General features: G+C 53.7%; 1 protein-coding gene across 1 annotated transcript in view; it reads left to right on the forward strand.

Annotated features, from left to right (window-relative positions):
- Positions 1–18978, forward strand: part of PDCD11 (programmed cell death 11) — a 254756-nt gene that overhangs the window by 139424 nt on the left and 96354 nt on the right. The window contains exon 17 of the mRNA XM_075348616.1: positions 15353–15572. Coding sequence (XP_075204731.1) covers positions 15353–15572 — 220 coding nt within the window. The remainder of the gene's footprint in view (positions 1–15352; positions 15573–18978) is intronic.

An 18978-nucleotide genomic window follows, 5' to 3' on the forward strand; every position in this document is an offset into this window, starting at 1 on the left:
GCCATAATTTCTCTCAGGAGAGTCTCTTATTTGACTGTGCTCTCTTCGGAGTCACCCTTTTTGGTTTTCTTCGGCGCTCCATTGGGAGACCCAGACGATTGGGTGTATAGCACTGCCTCCGGAGGCCACACAAAGCAATTACACTAAAAAGTGTAAGGCCCCTCCCCTTCTGGCTATACACCCCCAGTGGGATCACTGGCTCACCAGTTTTCTGCTTTGTGCGAAGGAGGTCAGACATCCATGCATAAGCTCCACTGTTCAGTCAGCAGTAGCTGCTGACTATATCGGATGGAAGAAAAGAGGGCCCATACTAGGGCCCCCAGCATGCTCCCTTCTCACCCAACTTGCGGTTTGTAAGGTTGAGGTACCTATTGCTGGTACGGAGGCTGGAGCCCACATGCTGTTTTCCTTCCCCATCCCCCTGAGGGGCTCTGAGGAAGTGGGATCTTTCCGGCCACCAAGCCCTGAGGCCGGGCTCCATCCACAGACCCATAGAACCTGCTTGATGTGGAGCGGGAGTGCTGTTCAGGGACAAGGCCCTGCAACTTTCAGGTACTCTGTGTCCCCGTATGGCAGGCCACGCACACTCCAGGCTTGCTGGGTGTGCTAGTGCGCCGGGGACTGTAGCGCTGTGCGCTGGGCTTATAGTCCCTGCAGATTACTGGGGGACTTTACGTGTGGGGACCGCCGCGCCGACCGCCCCTGGAGCGGCGGCGCAGCTGCGACTTGTAGTGCGCCGGGGACGCGCCGACCGCGCTTTTACGGCGGCGGCGCTTCTAACTTTAGTCCTCGGCTTTTGCGGCCTAGCGCCGCTTCGTTCCCGCCCCCACCCTGTCACTCAGGGACAGGGAGAGACGCTGTTCTATAGCAGCGCCGAGGGCTGGAGCCTTATTTGCATTCTCCAGCCCCCTTTACTAGACACAGTGGGCGCCGGGTTCCCGCTCTTGTCTCGGGCACGCCCTCGGCCCGCCCCTCTCCTCTGGACGCCGGCAGCCATTCCGGCACGAAGAGCGGGAAAACGGAGACACTGAGCTACCAGCACAGGATTCCGGCGCCACACACCCGCTTTTGTGCGGGCGGTAAGCGGCAACTAAAGTGCTGACCCACTAATGCCGAAGCGTCCTGTTGTACTTTTGTACGGTCGCTATTCAGGATGCAGACCTAGAAACAGCAGCAAAAGATCAGGGGTGCTAAAGCACAGACTCTATATGCTGCTTGTCTTGCATGTGCTGCAGTGTCATGTGTCCTTTATGCTTGTATGCTTTACATTGCACTGTAAGGGCTATTCTTGGCTGTCTACCCGCCTAGATGGCTAGACAGCGGCAGCAAACAGCAATGGTGCTAAGGCACAAGCTTTCAATGCTGCTTGGATTGCATGTACTGCAGAGTTTATTTTCATGCTTGTACATTCACTGCATGTCGCTATTCTTGGCTAATGCTCCTTGATGACTAGACAACAGCAGCAGAAAAGCAAGGGTGCTAAGGCACAAGCTTTCAATGCTGCTTGGATTGCATGTGCTGCAGTGGTTATCTTCATGCTTGTATGCTATACATTCACTGTATGTCGCTTTTCCTGGCTAATGCTCCTGAATAACTAGACAACGGCAGCAGAAAAGCAAAGGTGCCAAGGCACAGGCTTTCTATGCTCCTTGTACTGCATGTGCTGAAGTGTTTATTGTACTTCATGCTTGTATGCTATACATTGCACTGTACGGTCGCTATTCTTGGCTAATGCTCCTAGATGGCTAGACAGCAACAGCAAAAAAAAAAAAAGGCATGGGTGCCAAGGCACAGGCTTTCTATGCTGCTTGTACTGCATGCGACTGTTCCAGGACCCCCAGTGTGTGCAATTACTCAACGGGGTCTCTGCTACAGGTGGCCAAAAGAACCACCGGTGATCCCTGTCCAGGGACAGGGACGGAGTTGCAGTTTCCGCTGATATATTGTCTGTGGCTATGACTAACATTTTACAGACTTTGCAGTCCAGACAGACCTTGGGCAATGTTGATTCAATGCCCCTGGCCACCCTGATTTCGAAACAAATCATGGCTCCAGGAGGGTCCCATGCATCCCAGGGTGCAGGCTCTGACACGGACGACAGTCCCAGACGGCCTAAGCGAGCTCCCTAAGAACGGCCCTCGACTTCATCACAGTACTCTCTGTACGTTGAGGCAGACGTAGCTGTTCAGGACTCTGATCCTGAGACCGCTCTCAATCCGGATACACCGGATGGTGACGCTATAGTGAATAATCTTATAGCGTCCATCAATGGAAGGTTGGGTATTTCTCCCTCAACTCCTCCAGTGGAGGGGTCAGCTTCACAGCAGAAGAAATCCCTATTTCGGTATCTCAAGCGTATATTGAGTACTTTTCTGGTCACTCTGACTCCAGAGAAGCAGTCCAGGAACACCACGCTTATCCCGATAAGCGTTTCTCCAACCGTATTGAAGATACGCGTTGTCTCTTCCCCCCTGACGTGCTCAAGCGCTCCAAGGGTGGATCCCCCAATCTCCAGGCTTGCGGCTAGATCTATAGTTGCAGTGGAAGATGGGAATTCACTTAAAGATGCCATTGACAGACAGATAGCCCTATCGGCGGGTCGGTTGCCCCGGCATTCGCAGCCATAGAGGCACTCCAAGCTATTTCAGCTAGTATTGCGCAGAGGGACGCGGTCACATGTACATCTTGGCCGCAGTAGCGTCCTTCACCTCGCAATGTCGGCATTGCGACTCAAGCTGTTTATGCTGTCCTGGACTCTACGAGCCGTACGTCAGTGGCGTCCGCCAACTCCGTGTTGTTACGCTCCTAGTGTTAAGGGATTGGAGCAGATGCTGCTTCCACAAAAGTGCTTAACCAGATTGCCTTTATCTGGTGACAGACTGTTTCGTGAGCGGTTGGATTAAATCATTCAACTGTCCAAGGGTACGGATTCTTCCTTACCCCAGCTATCAAACAAGACCCATCAGGAGAAGGGACAGTCGAGGTTTCGGTCCTTCCCAGGCTCGGGCACGTCCCAATTGCCCTCGTCCAACAGGACTCAAAAGGCTCAGAGGGGCGCAGGTTCCTGGCGGGCTCAATCACGCCCGGAGAAGGCAGCCGGAGGAACCGCTACCAAGGCGGTTTCCTCATGACTTTCAGCCCTCTCTCTCCGCGTCCGCGGTCGGTGGCAGACTCCCCCGCTTTAGCGACATTTAACTGCCACAGGTCAATGGCCGGTGGGTGAGAGACAGTTTGTCGCAAAAACTTCCTCACCGGCCGAGCCGAGGCTCTTCTGCAGGCAGTAGGAGTCGTAATCCCGGTTCCTCCTCAGGAACAAGAGACACTTTTTACTCCGATCTGGTCGGGGTGACAAAATAGGACGACTCCTTCCGTTCCGTTCTGGACCTTAAACTGCTCATCAAGCACGTGAAAACCAGGCGGTTCCGGATGGAATCCCTCCGCTCCGTCATTGCCTCAATGTCTCAAGGAGATTTCCTAGCATCAATAGACATCAGGATGCTTATCTCCACGTGCCGATTGCTCCAGAGCACCGGCGTTTGCTACGATTCGTTATTGAAGACGAGCATCTTCGGTTCGTAGCCCTACCCTTCGGTCTGGCGACAGCCTCACGGGTTTTCACCAAGTTCATGGCAGCAGTGGGACCACTCCCGCACTCTCAGGGTCACCCTGTGATCCCTTACTTAGACCATCTACTTGTCAAGGCACTCTTTTAAGAGGCATGCCAACACAGCCTGAACATGGCGCTGGAGACTTCCCAGAGTTTCGGGTGGGTCCTCAACTTTTCAAAGTTAAACCCAATCGCTGGCATATCTTAGCTGGGGTTTCACACTCTCTCAGCGATGGTGAAGCTTCCACTGGACAAACAGCGGTCACTACAGACGGGGGTGCAGTCTCTCCTTCAAGGAGACACCTCATCCAGAGGCAGTCCCTTTCACGCAGTTTCATCTGCGTCCACTTCAATAGAACATTCTTCGCTAATGGGAGGGGAAGTCGATGTCCCTACACAGGAACGTCCCCCTTTCTCAGACGATCAAGGACTCTCTTCAGAGGAGTCCACTCTTCAGATCAATTGTCTGGAGCTCTGGGCAGTGCATATGGCCCTGCAAGACTTCCTGCAGTGGCTGGAAGGCAAACAGATCCGAATTCAGTCGGACAATCCACAGCGGTGGCATACATCAACCACCAAGGCGGACTACGCAGTCGGCGAGCCTCCCAGGAAGTCCGCCGGATTCTGCTAGGGGTGGAAGACAGAGCATACACCATATCCGCAGTTCACATCCCGGGCGTAGAAAACTGGGAAGCAGACTTCCTCAGTCACCAGGGCGTGGACGCAGGAGAATGGTCTCTGCACCCGGACGGGTTTCACGAATCGGCACAACAGCAAGGTCCCGGTTTTCATGACGATCAAAGAGCTCTGGCGACAGGCATCTCACGGTCGGTCAACCGTGGGCACTACCAGACCGGCCAGACTTACTGTCCCAAGGGCCGTTTTTCCATCTGAATTCTACGGCCCTGAACCTACTGTGTGGCCATTGCGTCCTAGATCCTAGTGTCCTCAGGATTATCCCACGGGGTCGTTGCCACCATGAGACAGGCTATGAAGCCCACGTCTGCTAAGATCTACCACGGAAGTGTAAGATTTTCTTTTACTGGTGCTCTGTACAAGGAGTGTCCCCCTGGCCATTGGCATGGCCTACTTTTCTTTCCTTCCTGCAATCTGGGTTGGAAAAGGGCTTGTCGCTCGGCTCCCTTAAAGGGCAAGTCTCGGCGCTATTGGTGTTTTTTTCAGAAGCGTCTAGCACGACGTCCGCAGGTACGCACGTTCCTGCAGGGGGTTTGGTCATATCGTTCCCCCGTACGAGCGGCCGTTAGATCCATGGGATCTGAACAGGGTACTAGTTGCTCTCCAGAAGCCGCCTTTCGAGTCTCTGACGGATGTTTCACTCTCTCGACTATCACGGAAAGTGGCCTTTCTGGTAGCGATCACGTCTCTTCGGAGAGTGTCTGAGCTAGCAGCGCTGTCATCCAAGGCTCCTTCCTGGTGGTCCACCAGGACAAGGTAGTGCTGCGCCCCATTCAGGAGTTTCTCCCTAAGGTAGTATCCTCGTTTCATATTAATCAGGATATCTCCTTACCTTCTTTTTGTCCTCATCCGGTTCACCGGTATGAAAAGGATTTACATTTGTTAGATCTGGTGAGAGCACTCAGAATCTACATTTCCCGCACGGCGCCTCTGCGCCGCTCTGATGCACTCTTTGTCCTTGTCGCTGGCCAGCGCAAGGGGTCGCAGGCTTCCAAAGCCACCCTGGCTCGATGGATCAAAGAACCAATTCTTGAAGCCTACCGTTCTGCTGGGCTTCCGGTTCCATCAGGGCTGAAGGCCCATTCTACCAGAGCCGTGGGTGCGTCCTGGGCATTACGACACCAGGCTACGGCTCAACAGGTGTGCCAGGCAGCTACCTGGTCGAGTCTGCACACTTTCACCAAACATTATCAGGTGCATACCTATGCTTCGGCGGACGCCAGCCTAGGTAGAAGAGTCCTGCAGGCGGCAGTTGCCTCCCCGTAGGGGAGGGCTGTCTTTGCAGCCCTAACATGAGGTATTTCTTTACCCACCCAGGGACAGCTTTTGGACGTCCCAATCGTCTGGGTCTCCCAATGGAGCGCCGAAGAAGAAGGGAATTTTGTTACTTACCGTAAATTCCTTTTCTTCTAGCTCCTATTGGGAGACCCAGCACCCGCCCTGTTGTCCTTCGGGATTTTTGGTGGTTTTTCGGGTACACATGTTGTTCATGTTGAATGGTTTTTCAGTTCTCCGACGTTACTTCGGAGTGAATTTGTTTAAACCAGTTATTGGCTTTCCTCCTTCTTGCTTTTGCACTAAAACTGGTGAGCCAGTGATCCCACTGGGGGTGTATAGCCAGAAGGGGAGGGGCCTTACACTTTTTAGTGTAATTGCTTTGTGTGGCCTCCGGAGGCAGTGCTATACACCCAATCGTCTGGGTCTCCCAATAGGAGCTAGAAGAAAAGGAATTTACGGTAAGTAACAAAATTCCCTTCTTTTTCACCAAGACAAGGTGGTTCTCCGTCCAACTCCGGGCCTTCTCCCTAAGGTGGTGTCTCCTTTCCACCTTAACCAGGACATTTCATTGTCTTCCCTTTGTTCGGCCCCTGTGCATCGCTTTGAGAAAGCGTTGCATGCTTTAGATTTGGTGCGGACGCTCCGGATCTATGTGTCACGCACCGCTGTTTTTTTTTTTTTTAGGCGGTGCACCTCTCTTTTTGTGCTGACCACAGGTCAGCGCAAGGGTCTCTCGGCTTCTAAACCGACCCTAGCTCATTGGATTAGGTCGGCCATATCCGATGCCTACCAATGTTCTCAGATGCCTCCCCCGCCGGGGATTAAGGCGCACTCGACCAGAGCTGTCGGTGCCTCTTGGGCTACGGCTCAGCAGGTCTGTCAGGCTGCCACTTGGTCTAGTCTGCACACCCTTTCGAAGCACTACCAAGTGCATGCTCATGCTTCGGCAGATGCGAGCTTGGGCAGACGCATCCTTCGGACGGCTGTCGCCCATTTGTGAAGTTAGGTTTCGCCTACTTCTCAGTTTCTGTTTATTTCCCACCCATGGACTGCTTTGAGATGTCCCATGGTTTGGGTCTCCCATAAGGAACGATAAAGAAAGAGAATTTCTTTGGCGCTCCATTGGGAGACCCAGACAATTGGGTGTATAGCTATGCCTCCGGAGGCCACACAAAGTATTACACTAAAAGTGTAAAGCCCCTCCCCTTCAGCCTATACACCCCCCGTGCTGCCACGGGCTCCTCAGTTTTTATGCTTTGTGCGAAGGAGGCAGACATCCACGCATAGCTCCACAGCTTAGTCAGCAGCAGCTGCTGACTATGTCGGATGGAAGGAAAGAGGGCCCATAACAGGGCCCCCAGCATGCTCCCTTCTCACCCCACTCTTGTCGGCGGTGTTATTAAGGTTGAGGTACCCATTGCGGGTACGGAGGCTGGAGCCCACATGCTGTTTTCCTTCCCCATCCCCCTTAGGGCTCTGGGTGAAGTGGGATCCTATCGGTCTCCAGGCACATGAGACCGTGCTCCATCCACAGCTCCTGAGGACTCTGCTGGATAGGAGCCGAGTATCGTTCAGGGACATGGCCCTGCTACTTTGAGGTACTCTGTGTCCCCGTGGGGACCGCGCACAGTAACACTCCAGCATTGCTGGGTGTGCTAGTGCACCGGGGACCGCGGCGCTGACTGCGTGTGTGCCTTTACACACTGCAGCGTCGCTAAGTGTGTTAGTGTATGGGGACTGCCGCGCTGACCGCCGCTGCCATTGTTATCACTGCGGCGCGGCTGGGACTGTTAGTGCGCCGGGGACTTCCGCGCCGACCGCGCTTATACGGCGGCCGCGCTTATAACTTTAGTCCCCGGCTTTTGCGGCCTAGTCTCATTCTTTTCCCGCCCCCAGGCCTGCCAGTCAGGGGAAGGGCGGGACGCTGTAAAGGACGTCAGCAACTGAGGCTGGAGCATGCTTTGCATACTCCACCCCCCTCACTGTGCACAGTGGGGCACCAGATTCCCGCACTTTCTAGGGCACGCCCACGGCCCCCTCCTCTCCTCAGGACGCCGGCAGCCATTCCTGTCAGCTCTGCTAACGCTGGAGAAGGGAGACAAGCTCAGGGAGACCCAGGCAGGAATTCTGGTGACCACACAACCGCATTGCGCGGGCGGTAAGTAGCACCTAGGTGCTGGCCCCACTGGTGCAGAAGTGTACTTATAGATTATATGATTATAGGCTATACTTTACACTGTATGGTGCACGGTTGTTTTTGGCTATATACCCTCCTGTATTGCTCAGAGGAGACAACAGCATGTCGTCCACAAATAGCAAGGGTGCCAAAGCACAGACTTACTATGCTGCCTGTGCAGCATGTACGGCTATACTGCCGGCAGGTTCCACTGACCCTCATTGTGTGCAATGCTCGGCCCCTGTGGCACTTACTCAGCCGGAGCCTCTGCTAAGGGTGGCCCAGGGAGAACCACCTGTTAACACTGTCCAGGTGACAGGGACGGAGTTTGCAGTTTTTACTGAAAGACTTTCTGAGACTATGGCTAAGATATTAGAAGCCTTGCAGTCCAGGCCGGCATCTCAAGCCATGGGCACTGTGGAATCATTGCCCCCTGGTTCCCCTCAGTTGGAACAACAATGTTCTCCCGGGGTGTCTCATAGATCCCAGGGTGAGGTCTCTGACATGGAACGCAGTCCCAGACCGACTAAGCGAGCTCGCTATGAAATCCCCTCGACATCATCACATTGTTCAGGGTCTCAGCGAGAGGACTCTCTGTATGATGAAGCGGAGCTAGCTGATCAGGATTCTGATCCTGAAGCCGCTCTCAACCTTGATACTCCTGATGGGGACGCCATTGTGAATGATCTTATTGCGTCCATCAATCAAATGTTGGATATTTCTCCCTCAGCTCCTCCAGTGGAGGAGTCAGCTTCTCAGCAGGAGAAATTCCGTTTCAGGTTTCCTAAGCGTACAATGAGTATGTTTCTGGACCACTCTGACTTCAGAGAGGCAGTCCAGAAACACCGAGCTTGTCCAGATAAGCGTTTTTCCAAGCGCCTTAAGGATACACGTTACCCCTTCCCCCCTGACGTGGTCAAGGGCTGGACTCAGTGTCCCAAGGTGGATCCTCCAATCTCCAGACTGGCGGCTAGATCCATAGTTGCAGTGGAAGATGGAGCTTCACTCAAGGATGCCACTGACAGACAGATGGAGCTCTGGTTGAAATCCATCTATGAAGCTATCGGCGCGTCTTTTGCTCCAGCATTCGCAGCCGTATGGGCACTCCAAGCTATCTCAGCTGGTCAGGCGCAAATTGACGCACTCACACGTACGTCTGCGCCGCAGGTGGCGTCCATAACCTCTCAAACGTCGGCATTTGCGTCCTACGCTATTAATGCTGTCCTGGACTCTGCGAGCCGTACGGCGGTTGCAGCCGACAATTCGGTGGCAATACGCAGGGCCTTGTGGCTACGGGAATGGAAGGCAGATTCGGCTTCCAAAAAGTGCTTAACTGGTTTGCCATTTTCTGGCGACCGCTTGTTTGGTGAGAGATTGGATGAAATCATCAAACAATCCAAGGGAAAGGAAACATCCTTACCCCAGGCCAAACCAAAAACACCCCAACAGAGGAGGGGACAGTCGAGGTTTCGGTCCTTTCGGGGGGCGGGCAGGTCCCAATTCTCCTCGTCCAAAAGGCCTCAGAAGGATCAGAGGAACTCCGACGCATGGCGGTCCAAATCACGCCCTAAAAAGACCGCCGGAGGTGCCGCTACCAAGGCGGCTTCCTCATGACTTACGGCCTCCTCACACCGCATCCTCGGTCGGTGGCAGGCTCTCCCGCTTTTGCGACACCTGGCTGCCACAAGTAAAAGACCGTTGGGTGAGAGACATTTTGTCTCACGGTTACAGGATAGAGTTCAGCTCTCGTCCTCCGACTCGATTCTTCAGAACATCTCCGCCTCCCGAGCGAGCCGAGGCTCTTCTGCAGGCGGTGGGCATTCTGAAGGCAGAAGGAGTGGTGGTCCCGGTTCCTCTTCAGCAACAGGGTCACGGTTTCTACTCCAACCTGTTTGTGGTTCCAAAGAAGGACGGGTCTTTCCGTCCTGTTTTGGATCTAAAACTGCTCAACAAACACGTAATGACCAGGCGGTTCTGGATGGAATCCCTCCGCTCCGTCATCGCCTCAATGTCCCAAGGAGATTTCCTAGCATCGATCGATATCAAAGATGCTTATCTCCACGTACCGATTGCTCCAGAGCATCAGCGCTTCCTGCGCTTCGCCATAGGAGACGAACACCTTCAGTTCGCGGCACTGCCGTTCGGCCTGGCGACAGCCCCAAGGGTTTTCACCAAGGTCATGGCTACAGTAGTTGCGGTCCTCCACTCTCAGGGTCACTCGGTGATACCTTACTTAGACGATCTGCTGGTCAAGGCACCCTCTCAAGAGGCATGCCAACACAGCCTCAACGTTACTCTGGAGATTCTCCAGAGTTTCGGGTGGATCATCAATTTTCCAAAGTCAAATCTGACACCGGTCCAATCGCTGACATATCTTGGCATGGAGTTTCATACTCTTCCAGCGATAGTGAAGCTTCCGCTGGACAAACAGCGTTCACTACAGACAGGGGTACAATCTCTCCTTCAAGGTCGGTCACACCCCTTGAGGCGCCTCATGCACTTCCTGGGGAAGATGGTGGCAGCAATGGAGGCAGTTCCTTTCGCGCAGTTTCACCTGCGTCCTCTTCAATGGGACATCCTATGCAAATGGGACAGGATGCCGACGTCCCTAGACAGGAACGTCTCCCTCTCTCAGGCAACCAAAGCTTCCCTTCGGTGGTGGCTTCTTCCCACCTCATTATCGAAGGGGAAATCCTTCCTACCCCCATCCTGGGCGGTGGTCACGACGGACGCGAGTCTGTCAGGGTGGGGAGCAGTTTTTCTCCACCACAGGGCTCAGGGTACGTGGACTCAGCAAGAGTCCTCACTTCAGATCAATGTTCTGGAGATCAGGGCAGTGTATCTTGCCCTAAAAGCGTTCCAGCAGTGGCTGGAAGGCAAGCAGATCCGAATTCAGTCGGACAACTCCACAGCGGTGGCTTACATCAACCACCAAGGTGGAACACGCAGTCGGCAAGCCTTCCAAGAAGTCCGGCGGATTTTGATGTGGGTGGAAGCCACGGCCTCCACCATCTCCGCAGTTCACATCCCGGGCGTAGAAAACTGGGAAGCAGACTTTCTCAGTCGCCAGGGCATGGACGCAGGGGAATGGTCCCTTCACCCGGACGTGTTTCAGGAGATCTGTTGCCGCTGGGGGATGCCGGACGTCGACCTAATGGCGTCACGGCACAACAACAAGGTCCCAACATTCATGGCTCGATCTCAAGATCACAGAGCTCTGGCGGCAGACGCCTTAGTTCAGGATTGGTCGCAGTTTCAGCTTCCTTATGTGTTTCCCCCTCTGGCACTGTTGCCCAGAGTGTTACGCAAGATCAGGGCCGACTGCCGCCGCGCCATCCTCGTCGCTCCAGACTGGCCGAGGAGGTCGTGGTACCCGGATCTGTGGCATCTCACGGTCGGCCAACCGTGGGCACTGCCAGACCGACCAGACTTGCTGTCTCAAGGGCCGTTTTTCCATCTGAATTCTGCGGCCCTCAACCTGACTGTGCGGCCATTGATTCCTGGATCTTAGCGTCTTCAGGATTATCTCAAGAGGTCATTGCCACCATGAGACAGGCTAGGAAACCAACGTCCGCCAAGATCTACCACAGGACGTGGAAAATATTCCTGTCGTGGTGCTCTGCTCAGGGTTTCTCTCCCTGGCCATTTGCCTTGCCCACTTTTCTGTCCTTTCTTCAATCCGGATTGGAAAAGGGTTTGTCGCTAGGCTCCCTTAAGGGACAAGTCTCTGCGCTCTCTGTGTTTTTTCAGAAGCGCCTGGCCAGACTCCCACAGGTACGCACGTTCCTGCAAGGGGTTTGTCACATCGTCCCTCCTTACAAGCGTCCGTTAGGACCCTGGGATCTGAACAGGGTGCTGATGGTTCTTCAGAATCCACCGTTCGAGCCAATGAGGGATATTTCGCTCGCACGCCTTTCGCAGAAAGTGGTTTTTCTAGTAGCAGTCACTTCACTTCGGAGAGTGTCTGAGCTAGCAGCGTTGTCATGCAAAGCTCCTTTCCTGGTGTTTCACCAGGACAAGGTGGTTCTGCGTCCGGTTCCGGAATTCCTCCCTAAGGTGGTATCCCCCTTTCATCTCAATCAGGATATCTCCTTACCTTCTTTTTGCCCTCATCCAGTTCACCAGTGTGAAAAGGATTTGCACTTGTTAGATCTGGTGAGAGCACTCAGACTCTACATTTCTCGTACGGCGCCCCTGCGCCGCTCGGATGCACTCTTTGTCCTTGTCGCTGGCCAGCGTAAAGGGACACAAGCTTCCAAATCAACCCTGGCTCGGTGGATCAAGGAACCAATTCTCGAAGCTTATCGTTCCTCGGGGCTTCCGGTTCCCTCAGGGCTGAAGGCCCATTCTACCAGGGCCGTGGGAGCGTCCTGGGCCTTGCGACACCAGGCTACGGCTCAGCAGGTGTGTCAGGCAGCTACCTGGTCGAGCCTGCACACTTTCACGAAACACTATCAGGTGCATACCTATGCTTCGGCAGATGCCAGCCTAGGTAGGCAAGTCCTTGAGGCGGCGGTTGCCCACCTGTAGGACGGAGCCGTTACGGCTCTATTATGAGGTATTATTTACCCACCCAGGGACTGCTTTTGGACGTCCCAATTGTCTGGGTCTCCCAATGGAGCGCCAAAGAAGAAGGGAATTTTGTTTACTTACCGTAAATTCCTTTTCTTCTAGCTCCAATTGGGAGACCCAGCACCCGCCCCTGTTTTTGTGTACACATGTTGTTCACGTTGAATGGTTTCAGTTCTCCGATATTCCTTCGGATTGAATTTACTTTAAACCAGTTTATAATTTTTTCCTCCTTCTTGCTTTTGCACCAAAACTGAGGAGCCCGTGGCAGCACGGGGGGTGTATAGGCTGAAGGGAAGGGGCTTTACACTTTTAGTGTAATACTTTGTGTGGCCTCCGGAGGCATAGCTATACACCCAATTGTCTGGGTCTCCCAATTGGAGCTAGAAGAAAAGGAATTTACGGTAAGTAAACAAAATTCCCTTCTTTGTTTACTTACCGTAAATTCTTTTTCTTATAGTTCCGACATGGGAGACCCAGCACCCTCCCTGTTGCCTGTTGGCAGCTTTCTTGTTCCGTGTGTTTTCACCGGCTGTTGTTGTAGACAGAAGTTCCGGTTATTCCGGGTTTTACTCTATCTCTACTTATTGGGTGGATGTCCTCCTTCAGCTTTGGCACTAAACTGGTTGGATTTGTCATCCGGGGAGTGTATATGCTCGGAGGGAGGAGCTACACTTTTAGTGTAGTACTTTGTGTGTCCTCCGGAGGCAGAAGCTATACACCCCATGGTTTGGGTCTCCCATGTCGGAACTATAAGAAAAAGAATTTACGGTAAGTAAACAAAATTCTCTTTTTTATTGTTATGTTTAAATAATATTTGTTTTTAATTCAGAACATTTAAAACAAAAAAATTAAAAGTTTCATATTTCCCACTCTTAAACACTAGGGGGAGCAGCTGCTAAAATCCTACTGTAGAAATAGCCTGGATTACAGCTGCAGTAAAGTGGGCAGAATCTGCTCTCCGGTGTGCGATGTCACAGCTCCCCCTCCCAACCTGGGTGTTTTCAAAAGGATAAGAGAATGAAGTTTAGGATCACAGTGCGGAGCTATTTTGCTGTTGGCCGCAAAGTGATTATAATATGTCTAAAGTGTCACCAAGGACAGCTGCATAGTGCTCCACTCCCTCACTGTGCCCCGCTGCTGGCTGTCTCCCTCCCTATGCCCCGCTGCTGGCTGTCTCCCTCTCTGTGTGCCCCGCTGCTTGCTGTCTCCCTCTCTGTGCCCCGCTGCTGGCTGTCTCCCTCCCTGTGCCCCGCTGCATGCTGTCTCCCTCCCTGTGCCCCGCTGCTGGCTGTCTCCCTATGCCTCACTGTATCTCGCGCCCCCATATATTGTGCCTGCTGTCTCCCTCCCTGTGCCCCACTGCTGGCTGTCTCCCTCCCTATATCCCACTGCTGGCTGTCTCCCTATGCCTCACTGTATCTCGCGCCCCCATATACTGTGCTGCTGGCTGTCTCCCTCCCTGTGACCCGCTGCTGACTGTCTCCATATGCCTCACTGTAATTCACGCCCCCATATACTGTGCTGCCGGCCGGGATCGGAGGTGTGAGGTGACATGCGGTGAGGAGGGGTGATCCGTAGTGCAGTGTCGCTCAGGCTGCAGATCACCGCTCCCAGCCGCATGCAATCACCTCAGACCTGTGCCCCCGGCAGGATGTTCTGTCAGCAATCACAGTACAAGCAGCGGACGGAGGCCTGAGTTGAGTCCAAGTGGGGAGGAGGGGTGAGCGGCGGTGGTGTAAGCGGCAGAGAGGGAGGGGGCTGAACAGCAGAGTGGGGGAGCAGCACGCCAGGATCAGTAACTGTGCAATCACTGTTGCCTGGCGTCGGTACTCACCCATCCATCCCGGCGGGTGACTGGGAAAATGGCGCCAATCTCCTCCCTCTGCTGTGATCCGAACAGCCCAGGGGGCGCGTCCATTTCACAGCAGACACCTTTTCTAATGTTACTAAATGGGGTCGGAATCCGACCACTGTGAGTAGCTGTCGTTAAACACCAAAATCCAAGATGGCAGCCCCCAGTGCCTCCAGTAATACTAGAATTAAATAAAAACTAAATAAACAGTGATTTTAATTTTGTATTAAAAATACTGTATTTCATAATCGCTATTATTAATACAAAAATAAAAAATGCGGCACCTTCCCTTTTTAAAATTTAGATTGCAGATATATAGGAGGTTTCCCTGCAATATATTCCAACTTGCCTGGAACCACGTTAAGTTCAAACACTCTTACTTTGCATAAGAGAAAGCGGCATCCAAATTCTCAAAATTACCTATATCTTATTTAGCCAGAGACCAGAGAGCGTATAGCATGTAATTATAAACAACAAAAAAAAAAAACTTTATTAAGAGGTCTGAAACCTGCATCAAGACGTTTAGTAAAAGTTGATAGGACGGTAAATATTTATTTTCTTAAAATAAAGCCTTTTACTTTCAGGTTACAAGTAGTATATATTATAGTAAACTACTTCATATATGGCATCTTTTTTATATGCAATTATGTAGATTAGTTGCTTTCGCTAATAGAAGAATATAAAAAAACAGTGTTATTTAGATAAACCCCTGATGAAGCCGATCGGGCGAAACTTCAGTCCAGTGACAGTACAAGTCTGTTTTTACAGGCTATGCTTTATCTGGTATCTCATTTTTGTTTATAAAATACAGCTAATCTTGAGAAGTAAGTTAGATACCGCTTTCTCTAGCTTATAGTCTATAGTCTGATACTGAAAAGCGGTGGCTTCAAGCAAGTTGGCATATATTTTTCAGAGAAGCCTCTTACCTATGCGGTGGGCGTATATATTTTTGGGTTTATTGGATTGAGGGCAACTCCTTTTTAACATTGACTGCGATTTTTTTTTTTTAACTTTTTTTGTGTTTTATAGTTTTAGGAGTTTTCCCGTTGTTGGGGTAGATTTAGGCTGTGTTCACACACTGCAACTTTATACACTATTTTCTGATGTTGAGGGAAGAAATTTGCTTGTCTGCATTTTTAGTTATTTCTTTCTCAATATTTTGTGTCAATAGAAAATCAGTGACAAGTTTGTGACGAACGTCAGCGACCATTTTGCTGTGGGCCAGACGGTGGTGGCCGAGGTGACAAACATTGACGAGGAGAAGAAACGTTTCCTGCTGACCCTGAAGATGTCTAGATGTGCCCTGGATGACCGCTCGGTCGAGAGCTTTGCACGTCTCAGCCATTGTATGAAGGAGACTCAGCTCTCGAGGAGTCTCCTTACCAGACATAGTACGTGTGTTCTCAAACGCTCAGTGGTTTGTTGCTTAATATTATAGAAACTTTTCTGATTAATCCTATGATTTGTTAGTGTACAACATAAAGCTAGTTCATTGGGTTGGCTACACACAAGACGTACATTATATGTAGCAGGTGTTATTACCAATGGGAAAACTTAACTTTCCAAGATAAAAATAGTGTTGAACCATCTTGGTAGAATTCAGCATTATTGTTCCTCTTACTCCTCCTGGAAATGTATATAAAAAAGTAACAAAAGACTGAGTGATACCGTTCACCTTATCCATTTGCTGTATTTTTACAGTCTGACATTTCAGCACTGATTTAAATTATGACACATTATGCTGATATTATTTTTTTTTTTTTTTTTTACTTCAATCTCCAGGATGATCAAAGAGGACCAACCACCAGGATTTTTCTATATAAACTAAACCCAGTGCTATACTGGTGCTATCATTCTGATTCTATACATACCTTTAGTTGCCTGTATTTCAGAAAGTATACATCCGATATCACAGCTTTTGAAATGCACTGTTATTTGATGAGAGGTACTGCAGAATATCTAATAGGTGGGTCGGGTTTTGCTAGTTCTTCCCACCCCTGTCTGCCTGCCTGTCCTTTCTCCCCCCCTTTGTCCTTCCCTCCTTCCCCCTTTGTCCTTCCTTCCCTCTTTGTCCTTCCTTCCTTCCCCCTCTGTCCGTCCTTCCTTCCTTCCCCCTCTGTCCGTCCTTCCTTCCCCCTCTGTCCGTCCTTCCTTCCCCCTCTGTCCGTCCTTCCTTCCCCCTCTGTCCGTCCTTCCTTCCCCCTCTGTCCGTCCTTCCTTCCCCCTCTGTCCGTCCTTCCTTCCCCCTCTGTCCGTCCTTCCTTCCCCCTCTGTCCGTCCTTCCTTCCCCCTCTGTCCGTCCTTCCTTCCCCCTCTGTCCGTCCTTCCTTCCCCCTCTGTCCGTCCTTCCTTCCCCCTCTGTCCGTCCTTCCTTCCCCCTCTGTCCGTCCTTCCTTCCCCCTCTGTCCTTCCTTCGCCGTCTGTCCTTCCTTCGCCGTCTGTCCTTCCTTCGCCCTCTGTCCTTCCTTCGCCCTCTGTCCTTCCTTCGCCCTCTGTCCTTCCTTCGCCCTCTGTCCTTCCTTCGCCCTCTGTCCTTCCTTCGCCCTCTGTCCTTCCTTCGCCCTCTGTCCTTCCTTCGCCCTCTGTCCTTCCTTCGCCCTCTGTCCTTCCTTCGCCCTCTGTCCTTCCTTCCCCCTCTGTCCGTCCTTCCCCCTCTGTCCGTCCTTCCCCCTCTGTCCGTCCTTCCCCCTCTGTCCGTCCTTCCCCCTCTGTCCGTCCTTCCCCCTCTGTCCGTCCTTCCCCCTCTGTCCGTCCCTTCCCCCTCTGTCCGTCCCTTCCCCCTCTGTCCGTCCCTTCCCCCTCTGTCCGTCCCTTCCCCCTCTGTCCGTCCCTTCCCCCTCTGTCCGTCCCTTCCCCCTCTGTCCGTCCCTTCCCCCTCTGTCCGTCCCTTCCCCCTCTGTCCGTCCCTTCCCCCTCTGTCCGTCCCTTCCCCCTCTGTCCGTCCCTTCCCCCTCTGTCCGTCCCTTCCCCCTCTGTCCGTCCCTTCCCCCTCTGTCCGTCCCTTCCCCCTCTGTCCGTCCCTTCCCCCTCTGTCCGTCCCTTCCCCCTCTGTCCGTCCCTTCCCCCTCTGTCCGTCCCTTCCCCCTCTGTCCGTCCCTTCCCCCTCTGTCCGTCCCTTCCCCCTCTGTCCGTCCCTTCCCCCTCTGTCCGTCCCTTCCCCCTCTGTCCGTCCCTTCCCCCTCTGTCCGTCCCTTCCCCCTCTGTCCGTCCCTTCCCCCTCTGTCCGTCCCTTCCCCCTCTGTCCGTCCCTTCCCCCTCTGTCCGTCCCTTCCCCCTCTGTCCGTCCCTTCCCCCTCTGTCCGTCCCTTCCCCCTCTGTCCGTCCCTTCCCCCTCTGTCCGTCCCTTCCCCCTCTGTCCGTCCCTTCCCCCTCTGTCCGTCCCTTCCCCCTCTGTCCGTCCCTTCCCCCTCTGTCCGTCCCTTCCCCCTCTGTCCGTCCCTTCCCCCTCTGTCCGTCCCTTCCCCCTCTGTCCGTCCCTTCCCCCTCTGTCCGTCCCTTCCCCCTCTGTCCGTCCCTTCCCCCTCTGTCCGTCCCTTCCCCCTCTGTCCGTCCCTTCCCCCTCTGTCCGTCCCTTCCCCCTCTGTCCGTCCCTTCCCCCTCTGTCCGTCCCTTCCCCCTCTGTCCGTCCCTTCCCCCTCTGTCCGTCCCTTCCCCCTCTGTCCGTCCCTTCCCCCTCTGTCCGTCCCTTCCCCCTCTGTCCGTCCCTTCCCCCTCTGTCCGTCCCTTCCCCCTCTGTCCGTCCCTTCCCCCTCTGTCCGTCCCTTCCCCCTCTGTCCGTCCCTTCCCCCTCTGTCCGTCCCTTCCCCCTCTGTCCGTCCCTTCCCCCTCTGTCCGTCCCTTCCCCCTCTGTCCGTCCCTTCCCCCTCTGTCCGTCCCTTCCCCCTCTGTCCGTCCCTTCCCCCTCTGTCCGTCCCTTCCCCCTCTGTCCGTCCCTTCCCCCTCTGTCCGTCCCTTCCCCCTCTGTCCGTCCCTTCCCCCTCTGTCCGTCCCTTCCCCCTCTGTCCGTCCCTTCCCCCTCTGTCCGTCCCTTCCCCCTCTGTCCGTCCCTTCCCCCTCTGTCCGTCCCTTCCCCCTCTGTCCGTCCCTTCCCCCTCTGTCCGTCCCTTCCCCCTCTGTCCGTCCCTTCCCCCTCTGTCCGTCCCTTCCCCCTCTGTCCGTCCCTTCCCCCTCTGTCCGTCCCTTCCCCCTCTGTCCGTCCCTTCCCCCTCTGTCCGTCCCTTCCCCCCTCTGTCCGTCCCTTCCCCCCTCTGTCCGTCCCTTCCCCCCTCTGTCCGTCCCTTCCCCCTCTGTCCGTCCCTTCCCCCTCTGTCCGTCCCTTCCCCCTCTGTCCGTCCCTTCCCCCTCTGTCCGTCCCTTCCCCCTCTGTCCGTCCCTTCCCCCTCTGTCCGTCCCTTCCCCCTCTGTCCGTCCCTTCCCCCTCTGTCCGTCCTTTCCCCCTCTGTCCGTCCTTTCCCCCTCTGTCCGTCCTTTCCCCCTCTGTCCGTCCTTTCCCCCTCTGTCCGTCCTTTCCCCCTCTGTCCGTCCTTTCCCCCTCTGTCCGTCCTTTCCCCCTCTGTCCGTCCTTTCCCCCTCTGTCCGTCCTTTCCCCCTCTGTCCGTCCTTTCCCCCTCTGTCCGTCCTTTCCCCCTCTGTCCGTCCTTTCCCCCTCTGTCCTTTCGTCCTTCCTTCCCCCTCTGTCCTTTCGTCCTTCCTTCCCCCTCTGTCCTTTCGTCCTTCCTTCCCCCTCTGTCCTTTCGTCCTTCCTTCCCCCTCTGTCCTTTCGTCCTTCCTTCCACCTCTGTCCTTTCGTCCTTCCTT

Source organism: Anomaloglossus baeobatrachus, chromosome 5, assembly GCF_048569485.1.
Source record: "Anomaloglossus baeobatrachus isolate aAnoBae1 chromosome 5, aAnoBae1.hap1, whole genome shotgun sequence".
Classification (NCBI taxonomy): Eukaryota; Metazoa; Chordata; class Amphibia; order Anura; family Aromobatidae; genus Anomaloglossus; species Anomaloglossus baeobatrachus.